Here is a 12875-nt window from a genome sequence, read left to right as displayed (position 1 = left end):
GTACTGACATGTATTACTCACCAGATGAATTCAAAGCACGGAGACCCATGTTTGTAATCAACACTTCAAAAAGGAAACAAGTTGTGGTTAATGACAGGACAAACATTAAAATTATCTGTGAATTCCATGAGGCTTTACCCGAAGACACCATATGTAGCGTCATTCTCATAGGTGAAAAATCATATATTTATGACGTAAGAAATGAGAGAGTCACAGAGCAATTCTAGAAGAATTACATTGTTTTAATATTAGATAAACAAATTAAGCCTGGTATCCAATTGAACTTAAACCAGAAATAAATATGTGTGTGTATGTGTGTGTGTGTATGTGTGGGTATGTGTGTGTGTATGTATGTGTGTGTATGTATGTGTGTATATGTGTGTGGGTGGCCTAGTTTTAAGTGTGGCCACAAGAGGGGCATATTTTTAACAAAATTATGGACAACAATCTCACAGAAGTGCCTTCTGTAAGTGTAGCCTCATCAATCTGAGGGGGGTTCGTACTTTCTGAAAAATTCCCGAGGGCATTTTTCCAAAATTCTTAGGTTAGACTAGGGTTCCACACTAGAGCAAGAAACTCATATAGGCATGTTGAGCTTGATTTAAGTATAGCAAATCTGCTGGAGAGGGGTTCGTACTTTCTCGGGTTTATAGTACCGTAAATACAACTACTCAGGTTGTCAAAAATTCTGTATATTAAATCAAATAGATTTGTAATTCAATTTATACAAATCTGCAATATTTTTGTGTATAAAAATATGAGCAACACTGCAACAACACACCCTTACTCTTCAACAACTCTCACAATACTGGCTGATATGCAATGCAAAATCTCTTTACATAGCCTAAGCACAGACCGCATTGAAAACATCTGAAACAATAAGCCAATCAGAATATAACACATCATCACATTATGTCATAACCAACCAATCAGAAAACAACACATGTCTAATAATTTATTGCATAATATTGGGTAATAATTTGTTGCAAAACATGATGCAATATAAATAAACCAGAAATAGGCCACAAGCGGACCGGAAGTAAATATGTGAGGGTGGGTGTGTGTGGGTGTGTATGTGGGTGTGTATGTGGGTGGGTGTGGGTGGGTGTGTATGTAGGTGGGTGTGGTCAGGGTCAAGGTCAATGTCAAGGTCATCTCAAGGTCAAGGTCAATGTGGGTGTGTGGGTGTGTGGGTGTGTGTGTGTGTGTTAATACGTTTGGCTTAGTTTTAGGTGTGGGCAAAAAAAATATCAAGAGTGGCATATTTTTGACAGGATTATGGACAACAATCTGACAGAAGTGCCTTTTGTAAGTGTGGACAAATCAATCTCGGGTGGCTCATCATTTCACAGGAAATTCCCGAGGGCATTTTTACAAAAATCTTGGATTAGACGGAGTACCACACTTGAGCAAAAAGCTCATATGGGCATGTTGAGCAAGTTTTAAGTGTAGCCAAATCTGCCTGAGAGGGGTTCATCATTTCTCGCGCCAGTAGTATCATCAATTATACTACTGTAATAAAAGTAATCCTCCTAAGTAGTAGTATCCCCCCCTTTTTCTCTCTATTTTCACACACATCAATTTTCTCTATTTTTTCTGTATTCTCATTGGAACAAACACAAACATCCATGTCCGAACCAGGGACCCCTGGCATTGCAGCATGCTGTGCCAACCACTCTGCCATTAAGGTCGACTAAACCACCACAGCTATCAGGTATTAGTATAGAATTGCAATGTGCAACCCTGGGAACTGATCATAGATATATTAACTGTTACACCATCCAGCAAGAGTAGAATTTTCCAGAATATAGTATCTTAGATAATTTAATCATTTGTCCCGCACTGTGGTTGTGCGGTCATGCTTTGGGCTCCAGCTATCGGACGTGTGCAGGTTTGAGTCTCCTTGGGGAAACGTAACAGCTTTTCTCCTGAGATTTTGGCCTGTGTATGAGACTGGTGAACACTCACCATCATTATTAAATTGGGGAGCTACGAATGAGTAGTGTAACCCGGTCATGAAAATCTACGACGACGACTGGGGGTTCATCGTGCTGACCACACATCACCCCGTAACTGGTTTGATGATCTCCCACCTCAGAGTAGGATCAAGTGATGGTGCGGCCGGCAGTCTGTAGGTAGACCTGGGCGCTCAATGGTCTGTTGCAGCATGGGTTATGTATGTTTTTAGTTTAATCATTTCAAGGTGTGAGACCTTGATTGTCAATTCTTCACTATGTTAACAGAAAATATTAAATAGTTTTTGATTCAGTGAACTAAAACAATACAAATTGGATCTTTCAATATATTACTATCAGGAAAAAATGTATTTCATTTTTAAAATATATATATTTATAAACATAACCTAAAAAAACAAAAAACAGAATTTTGCCTGTTTTTTTCTGGGTTTTATCTAAAAAAAAACAACGGCAAAATGCAAACTCTAGGATGCAGGAAAAGATGACAAAATGCAGGCTGACAAGCAAAAAAGTATATGTAGCCCCCCCTTTCGAAAATCCTGGACACGCCACTGTATACATTGCTTGATCCCACAAAAAAGGGAGGGGGGCATCAAATGGCAGGAAATTTCAATGGACTATGAATTCCAAACTAGAGTGATTATTCCAAATATAAAAAAAAATGTGGGTTCTTATATATACTATATATCTAAAAATATCAAGTAACAAATTTCATCCTAATCTGACAAGGTGGGGTGGACACTCATGGACAATCTTATATGTAACCCTGCAGCACTGGTGGCACAATACAGAAATTACATGAATCATAACTCTTAAGTAATAACGTCCAATCTTGAACCTTAGTGCTCTCATGCTCATTTTCAATCCATGTAATAAAATTTCCTTCACCTACCTTTCTCCAGGCTCTGCCACTTCACTTTCTACTTGGTCAGGATTCTCTACACTATACTTCATGTCTTTATCTTCACTTAAAATTAATTCACCATTGTCACCATCTTCAGCTGGCATTATTTCAACAAATTGTCCGTGATCACATGGATAAAATCCTTCACTTTTAGGAACATTTTGTCCACTAGGAACTTCCGGAGTTTTGCCTTCAAAATGCATCCAACTATCACCACACACACTTTCCACTTTACAAACTGACATTTCTTTCATGTACTCACTTGATAGTTTGCTGTCAAAAGAAGCAACCTGTATGCACTGATTAGATGGTTTGATGTCAACAGAAGCATCTTGTATGCACTGCTTAGATGGTTTGATGTCAACAGAAGCATCCTCTATGCACTGATTAGATAGTTTAATGTCAACAGAAGGATCCTGTATGCACTGATTAGATGGTTTGATGTCAACAGAAGCATCCTCTATGCACTCGTTAGATGGTTTGATGTCAACAGAGATATCAACATCAGGAGGCTCCTCGAATGATTCTGTTTCAGTCTTGACACACGACTCATCCGGAAGCCACACATTCTTCAGAGATGTTTGTTCACAAACTAATGGATCAGCACTTTCTGTTCCAGACTCAATGCGCACTTCCACAGAAGAGAAACCCGTATCAGACATTGGAGCAGCCAAATTTTCTTGACTACCATGAGACCAGCACCACTTCTGAAATACAATCACAAGGAGGGTGCATTACAATCACGATTTTTATTTAAAAATATTTAATCAGATTTTCTTTAAGTCACAGTTTATAATTTTAAAAAAACACACACACACACACACACACAAACTTCTACACATTTTATGGCTTTCATTTTCTAAAAAAAAAAATGGATGTGAGGTTTGATACACCCAGTGCATCATTTCTCAACCTATGGGGCGCTGCCCACTGGAGGGTCCCAAGAGGGCATTTGGTGGGTTGCAAAGTAGGACTCGAAAAATTATTTAATGTCTTAAAAACCTTTGTTTTAACAATTTGAATTCAACCCGTGCTGCACATAGTCACATGCATGTTGACTTCAGGTGTCACTTGATATTTCCAACCACCTTTTTGTGTGTGTGTGTGTGTATGTGGTTATTGAGAGGTGTCAAGTGTCATCATTTCACATTGCTATCGAGACTGCTTGGATTACAAAGCTAGCTGCATAAAACAATTGTTTTCAATTTCAGCATGTGTATTTGGTTAGATTTTAAACTACAGGGTGGTTCAATAAGTCATTTAACACCCCCAGTACAAGGCCACTGCGGCATGCAACATGAAAATGGCAATGACCAATCGTTGCCTGGCCAAGGGGGGACCACATTGACGTCACCCACATGGTCGGCAGCCATCTTGATTTCAACTTCAGAAATTTAAATGGGAAGGGGTTCGTGCGACATATCAAAATGGGCTAGAATTTCACCAGGAAAACAACTGAGACATTTGTTTTCACCTAACTTTAATTGTTGCAGAGTTAACAATACCACAAAGTTATGGCTCAATAAGTCACTTAACACCCCCAGTACAAGGCCACTGCGGCATGGAACGTGAAAATGGCGATGTCCAATCATTGCCTCGCCAAGGTGAAACCACATTGACGTCACCCGCATGGTCAGCAGCCATCTTGAATCAACTTCAGAAATTTAAATGGGAAGGGGGTCGTGCGACATATCAAAATGGGCTAGAATTTCACCAGGAAAACAACTGAGACATTTGTTTTCACCTAATTTTAATTGTTGCAGAATTAACAATACCACAAAGTTATGGCTCAATAAGTCACTTAACACCTACAGTACAAGGCCACTGCGCCATGGAACGTGAAAATGGTGACTTTCAAGAAAGGAAACAACATTCAATTAAATATTTCATGGTCCATATATTAGGTTAGCCAAAAAGTAAATGCAATGTTTTTCTTTTCTTCCATAGGTTGGCTGTACAGCTTTCTGCGCTTGCAAGCTGATAGATAGTATTGTTGTCTTCGTCTGTGGCAGGTTACAGCTTATCACTTCAGTTCGCTCTGCTGTGTTGCCAAATAAATGTCGGCTGCGCCACTGTCCATGTACACCACAGAAGAACAGTGTTCTGTAATCCATTTTTTTGTGGTCTGAAGGTGTACCAGGAGCTGAAATCCATAGAAGACTTTCAGCACAATATGGTGACAATGTTTTACCTCTCCGAAGTGTTTACCAGTGGACTGAAAAGTTCAAAAGCGGTTGAACAAGTGTGAAGGACGAGGAAAGAGCAGGTCATCCAGCCACACCCGCTACTGATGACAACATTGAGCAAGTCCATGAGCTCGTTCTGAATAACCGACGAGTGACTGTTGATGAAGTGGCAAACCTAATGCACGTTAGTCATGGTTCTGCATATGAAATTATTATCCATAACAGGCTCAACTTTCATAAAGTCTGTGCAAGATGGGTCCCTAAAGAACTCACTGACGAGAACAAGTGAAATCATGTGAGAATCTGTCAGCAATTATTGGACAGACATGCTAACGAAGGTGAAGCCTTTTTGAAACGAATCATCACTAGAGATGAAACATGGATCCATCACTTCGAACCTGAGAGCAAACGCCAGAGCATGGAATGGAAACACCCTGAATCTCCAGTGAAAAAAAAAGTCAAGCGTCAACACTCTGCAGGAAAAGTGATCCTCACACTTTTTTGGGACTCAAAAGGGGTAATTATGGAACATTATGTGGAAAATGGGACAACAATAAACAGTGAACGATACAGTGATATGCTTTCAAACAAGTTGAAGCCTGCAATTTGAAGCAAACGACGAGGTCGATTGTCGGAAGGCATTCTTTTGTTGCATGACAACACGCGTCCCCATACCGCCGCCAACACCGCTCAAACTCTTCAGAATCTGGGCTTTGAGGTGTTAGAGCATCCTGCATACAGTACCGATCTCGTCCCGTTGGATTACCATCTGTTCGGTCCACTTAAAGATGCTTTAAGAGGCCGTCGATTCGACACAGACCAACAGGTGAAGGAAGCGGTGCATACGTGGCTTGCTCCTCAACCGAAAACCTTTTTTTCTCAGGGTATCGGAAAGCTTGTGGAACGTTGGAACAAGTGTATTGAAGTGCAGGGGGACTATGTTGGAAAATGATATCATTGTAAGTTTTCTATTGTTGCTGTGAAAAATAAAATAGTTTCTCCTTATGTGTACTTGACACAGTGCCACGAAGTTAAGATGCTTTTGAGTCATTGTACTTCGTAAATAGTTCTTGAGCCAATGCAATGAACAAACTAAACAAGAAAAATATAGCATAAAAGCAATCACACTAGTCTTTCTACTTTTCTTAAATAGAAGCAGTGGGTGTTTGCTACTAGGCTATAGCCAGTGACGTGCACTGAGGAGTAGCTAGTCTAGCAGAGATAGATCAATCAATCTCGCAACTCTAATTATTATCAATTCACAATATTTATTGTCTTGTTGAAGCCCCAGTCCATATCCAACACTGTTTTTCACATGCTTCTCACAATCTGCGGACAAGGCTGCCCTAGCTGACTGTTCCTCCGCCTCACCAGTTCTAGGTAGAAACAGCCGAAAGAAGGGAAAGAGAACATTCCTGCCTCTATTTCCCATGGCCCCCGCTGCAATGGCTTAAAGGTCTTGTTTTCAAGTGCTCCAGTCTATCTCCTATAGGAACAGGTAGGTGATTGGTTTCCCCTTGATTTCATTGTAAATCCTCTAAATAACTCGGGGGAAAAAAATTCTGCAGTACTTATGTTCTCTGTTGTAACACCACAACTTTTAAACATTGTACAATGTGTATGTATAATATGGAATGTAGTTTTATTATTTATGAAATGGGAACATATTATGTGCAGACAAAAATGTTATGCTTTCTTTCTTTCATTTTTTCATATATGGAATATATAATAGTTAAATAACAAATATTTGCTCACTCTCTTTAGTAGTGTTTTACTTAAATGTACTACTCTCTTGGCCTCCAATTAAAACATTTGGGTAAGCTAAACAGTCAATAAATAAACATTCTTATTGTTGTTGTTGGTTTGGTTTATTTTACTTCGCTTTTCCGACACATTTGGTTATTGCAAAAATGAGGATGAGTGATATATGATGGAATTGATTTAGGGACCTCACAAAGAACAATCAATATTGTACATATGTGTTGTACTCTGCAGTGAATAATGAACTAATGTGGAATGAAAAATTTATTCCAGAACTCAAAAAGCCAAATAGATATTACTGAAGAAACTACAAAAAGATGTTTGTCCCCTTTTATATATTGACTTCTTGCCACCTGCCATCACTTCTTCTAACTGTATAGATTTAATCGCAATAAGTAGCTAATGTACTTATGGAAGTCATGAGGGCAATCATAAACAGAGATCTCTCGATTCCTGATTTCACAGTGACCTGCAGATGCACTGGGAGGAAATTATTTTTTAATTTATTTTTAGCGTTGCTCTTCCATCACTTTACCTAACACTTTAAACTGTAGGTCCAGTCCCGATTAGCCTTTCTGTGCATAATGTGGATTTAAAACACCAAATCAACCAACCATGGCAGAGTGGTTATCACAGTGTGCTACGACACCAGGCTTCGAACCTCGACCTGGGCATGGGTGTTCTTTGCGTGTGTCCCTTCACTAATTTTATCATATAATCTTCACGATTAACCAAATGTGACAAAAAATCGATGCTAAGTAACAAAAATCAAATCATTGATTGATTGATTTGGTTCATTTTATTTTGCTTTCCTGCTACTTTTGGCTAATCTCGAAGATAAGATAAATTTGATGAAGGGACATACAGAAAGAACACCCATGGCCAAGCTAGGATCTCTGGCGTACTATAGTCCATTTTTTTCCACTACGAAGTGAATGTAAACAAAAGCACGTGTTCTAGACAAAGCCAGTGCAGCCCTATTGGTGGATTCTGGAGTAGTCCCTCCGCAGACCTTCTGCACCTTGATAGATAGTTCATTCAATGCCGTCTTGAAACTACAGTAATACAGCATTGTATGCTGTTCAAAGCCTTTACTAGCCTTATCCTTGCTTATGAATTCATAGCCATTCTTTAGTAAAGCACCTACGGTGACATTGACTCATTCAAATTAACAAAATTCCCGCTACTTGTCCGTCACCCTGTGTTGTGCAGTGTTGCAATTTCACAATATTAAGTAAAGTCTATAATCTTGAAACACCGGACTAGACAGAATCAGAAAACATGATTAAGACTGACAGTGACTGACATGGGAATCTCTAGATTATACACGTGTTGTTGCATATACCACAAACACGCACACACTACTTTCAACTTCATGCATTTTATCTAGATAGGTAAAACCAACACACTGCAAAAGATTGTAGGGAAACCTTTGAGAAAGCCAAAGTGCTTGGTGCAAATACAACCAGTGATGCTTAAAATCGTACAGAATGTTACTTTAGCATTTATTAAATGATCCACCTACGCTTCCTTTCCTTTACTTCCCACATAAAACATGCTCAGATTTCAGGAACCTGAATTCTTCCAGCTTGTCAAAGAAAAATGACAGATGCATACACTGGCAACTGCTTCCAAGAAGGAATTTGTAGAGGGCAGGGACACAAGCTTTTGGTGTAACAGATGAGCAAACTGTGCCATTCAGTGTTGCTACCCAACCTTTATAGAAACATCGTTACAATTTGGTAATATTCCAAAGCTGTTATCGTATCTAATTGCTATATAGCCAACTTCGCAACTACAAAGTTTTATTAATGTTCCAACACGGGTGTACGTAATAAGACCTTCACATTTCTTGTATCTAATTCATAAGGAAAAAAATAACATAGATGGAGACACTACTTTTCATGGTCAAGAGTCTTCCGAAACACTGTTACCCTCAAGCACACGGCTATTTATAGCTTTCCTCACCTCGACCCTGCAAAACCTGGCCTCCTCTCTATTGCCATTGTGACGTGACGTGTGTGTGATCAACAGCGATCGCATAAATTGATCAATGGAAACGACTGGGCCGCGATCACATACAAGGTAAATAATAATCTTAACACACACACTTCACGCTACAAACATTTATCCTCTTGTGTCGTACTTCCTGCACCGTGCCACGAGAGTTTACGGAAGCACGCACAAGAAGCACGAGACAAAAAGGAGACCCTGGAATAAAGAAACTTATGAATTATGCACAGTTATGCAATAGTTTCGAAGGGATTCGCCAGCGGATAGCAGTGCTTGCCTTCTCCGCTGTAAATCTATGTTCTATGGTTACGTTCTCCCGACGTAATATCCTTTCTCCTTTTCCAACGTTGCCAAACGCGTACTCCAATAATTGTTCTTTAACCTTAACTTCAATTGGGTTTTCAACCAGTCCCACCTTTTTGTAAATCTTGCTGTTTTAGTGTACGTAACCAAGGCAAAATTAAATGATCTTCACAATTCAATTTTAACATATGTATATATATATATTCAAAGTTCTGAAACAATACACTTTGTGAGTATGCACAATCTCCAACAACTAAAGTTGGGAAACGATTTTAACAATCAACGTAACTTTAACAATAACCTGCGCGTCCTGCGCGCTATTTCAATCTTCTCGCGCAACTTCCATTCTTTTAGTTAACAAACTATAAGCATGCTCCTAAAATACAGTGTAAATCACAACCTTATTCTTTGATGAAACGAGACACCACCAATAGTTGGCGTGAACCTGAACGTGTCTCTAAATTACCTTGAAGGTACAATTTGCAAAAATACAGCGTATCCGCTATTTCTTTTGTTTAAACCCAAAAATGCCTTTTTTTTTGTTTAATAAAATGCCCTTTTACCTTTATGCTTAATCGAATGCCCCTCTCTTTAAGCTTAATCAAATGCCTCTCTTTTATGCTTAATCAAATGCCTCTCTTTAATGCTTAATCAAATGCCTCTCCTTCTATGCTTAATCAAATGCCTCTCTCTTTTATGCTTAATCAAATGCCTCTCTCTTTTATAGTCTAAATTGCACCTGCTGCCTATTTTATTATTATTTCTTTTATATTATTGCATCGGTAGTGCTACCCAAAGGCGGACAGGGAGGTTATTAACTACGAGATAGAAAAATTGGGGTAAGACGGTAAGAATCGCAATTTTCCGCTAGTATAAATGTCAAGTGCCCAGATACGCGCATTTAACTTCACCGATACAACTTTGGGCGATCAAAAAGATATGCTTCACTGTCAGTCCTTTACACGCTGCCTGTGCGTGAATAAACTTTATTAAATAGTTCAATTATGCAGCTAGTTGCATTTTACGTGAGATTCTTCGAGAATATCTGATTATTAAACGCGTCAACAACATATAGTACAAATTCACGCGTGCATACACACGCCCTTTTTGCTTGGCTCCTTTTTCTCTTTGTTTAATGGGCACTCACCAATATACGCGTTGGTTTCAAACACTTTTCAGAAAGTTCGCCGAGAGAAACCAAAAAAAGACAAAGGGGGGGGGGAACAACTGAAGGAGAACTAGTGTTCGCTTTATAGAATTTGTTACTCAAGGTTCCATAAAAATCAAAGCAAATTGTAAATCGTTATCAACGAACGGCGAGATCGCAGGATGTAATCACCATTCCCATATCACGGTCAAGAGATTGTTTTTGTACATACCTCCACTAAAGTTCAACATACACCAAGACCCACGCCATCCTTCCACTATACACGTTCGACAGGCTTCTACGTGTTAACGGTGGGAATGCAGGCTTCACTTCAGAAAATAGTTGTGGAGTTGTATCTCTTGCCGACGATGGATTAGACGTCGTGCCCAAGGTCAGGCACCTGCCGTTCGGAGCGGGAGTAGGAAGTAGCTGCAACAGGCAGAACGCACACGCCGACTAACTGGAGCAGCATATTTTTCAAGCAGGCCAGTGCGGCCGAAATCGCCGCTAGAGGCAGCACCAGAAGTCATCGTGAGGTAAAGCGACCTCCGATGGCTAAAAAAAAGGGAACGTCGCTTTCTCTTCACTTTTTTTTTGAATATGTAATGTTGTAAAGCAAAAATAATGCAAACGTTACAAATACCCCCCACTAGAAAAGAGAAAGGAAAACCCCCGATATAGAGAAGGCAATGCAAATTACTAATAAAAAAAATATTAGCAGGCCAAGATATACCCCTGATTGACCAACCACAAGAACTGTGAAGGCAAATAACACTAGTAAAAAAAAATCCCCAAAAATTAACAAAACACACAATAAGCACTCGAAATCGTAATCACCAATCAGAGTTCAACTCTGACAATTTTTCATAATTACACATAAAGTTCAAAATTTTGTAAACCAATTCTGGTGTCGATCCTCCAATTTGCAGAACATCGTGCACACCTCCCGGTCGAAACACCTCGATGTCTGACAAATTCAATTCTCTTCTGACTGAAAATACATCTGCTACGTTGTCATTCCTATGCATGCACGAAAAAGGCTACGCCGAATTGTAAAGTGAGTTGTAACACTGAACCATTTTCCAAAAGAGCACCAGTAGTATCTCACGTCCTCGGAGGAGTAAAAACATAGAAAAGAAAAAAAAACCAGGAATCAAAAACTAGAAAAGAAGGAAGGAAGAAATAAGAAATAGGAAAGAAGAGGAGGAAATTACTACAACAAGGAAAAGGAAGGTAGCACTATTACAAAGATGCAAAAGGCAGATATATTCATAGGAGACACAACATATACAGAGTCAAAATTCAAGAGAGCATAATGCGCAGTAATAACAAACACCATTACACAGAATGAATAAAATCATTCATAAATACACAAAAAGCCTTAATTTTAAAAATAATACCTGAATGTATAACAATAACTTAGGGAACAAAATACACGATATATATAAATACAAGAGCTATCTAAGAAAAAGAGCTAGGATATACATCGTGTGAACCAAGCACTACCACATAAGAATATCAAAGCCAGTCATGAACCGAAAGGGAAGCTCTAAGAAGAACGCGGCACGTTACCGGAACCGGTGAAAGGGGAAGAATTAGGACGACGACGACACGCCGAAAGTAAATGGCCCCTTCGGCGACAATAGGTACAGTATGGAAAATTATCCTGAGAAGCAGACCGAGAGGAAGAGGGAGGAATGGGCGCCAAGGAAGTCACAGAATTATTCCAGTGAGCAGTTTTGCTCGTTTCTATAGCAAAAATCTCTTTTGCGTATTGGGTAAGTTCCATCAAGGACTGGGGGTGACCGCGAAAAAGGAGACAGCCCATGGAAATGTGATTCAGATGGAGGAGAATAGTCTGTAACAGGACGGTTTCGTCCCACGCAAGCGCGAGAGCAGAAGCTGAAGTGACTATGTCACATACGAAAGGATGGAGGTTTTCATTAAGTCGCTGAAGGCGCGTAACATATTGGTTTACTAACAAGAGATATTGATGATTAGGAACCAAACAGTTCCAAATAGTAGATTTGAGGTCATCCCATGAAAGGGATTGAGACAGAGCCTCCAACCAGGTATTTTCCAAAAACCCTGTAGTGCGACGAAAGGCATTATGCAGGACCCACTCCAAAGGAAAATGGCCATACCCAATAAGTCGCTGCAAAGCTACCATAAAAAGGAAAAGCTTAGGGGGGTCCATGCCATCGCAGAGCGGTAAGGCGTCAATCGCTCTATTGAGATTTTTCATCTTGATAGTATCTAAGGGTGACTGGGAAGGAACAAAGGAAGATGAGGCCTGAGGAACAGGAACGGAAACGGAAGGAATAGGAACAGAAGGAGGAGGGGTTGTTAACAATGGACGAGTGGGGAAAACAAACGATGGACGAACCGTGGAATCGGAAAATCGATAAAAAGGAGGGAGAGAAGAATGATGCTGTAAAGGCGGAGCGGAAGGAACCGAAGATACAGGCAAATGAGAATTTCCCAAAGGGGGCAAGGCAGGCAGAGACAACGCGGTTTGACAACCAGCGTCAACCACCTTTACGTCGTCCTGAGGAGCCATAATTAGCTATGCAAACAGCCCGTAC

The 12875-nt window shown here is 39.8% G+C and overlaps 1 protein-coding gene across 1 annotated transcript in view; it reads right to left on the bottom strand.

Moving 5' to 3' along the window:
* Positions 1-12875, bottom strand: part of LOC145999327 (uncharacterized) — a 463252-nt gene that overhangs the window by 52407 nt on the left and 397970 nt on the right. Inside the window, exon 3 of the mRNA XM_083136270.1 lies at positions 2869-3587. Coding sequence (XP_082992396.1) covers positions 2869-3587 — 719 coding nt within the window. The remainder of the gene's footprint in view (positions 1-2868; positions 3588-12875) is intronic.

The sequence above is a fragment of the Lepisma saccharinum genome, chromosome 15, assembly GCF_977018435.1.
Source record: "Lepisma saccharinum chromosome 15, izLepSacc3.1, whole genome shotgun sequence".
Lineage (NCBI taxonomy): Eukaryota > Metazoa > Arthropoda > Insecta > Zygentoma > Lepismatidae > Lepisma > Lepisma saccharinum.
This window is presented reverse-complemented; position numbering and strand designations above follow the sequence as displayed.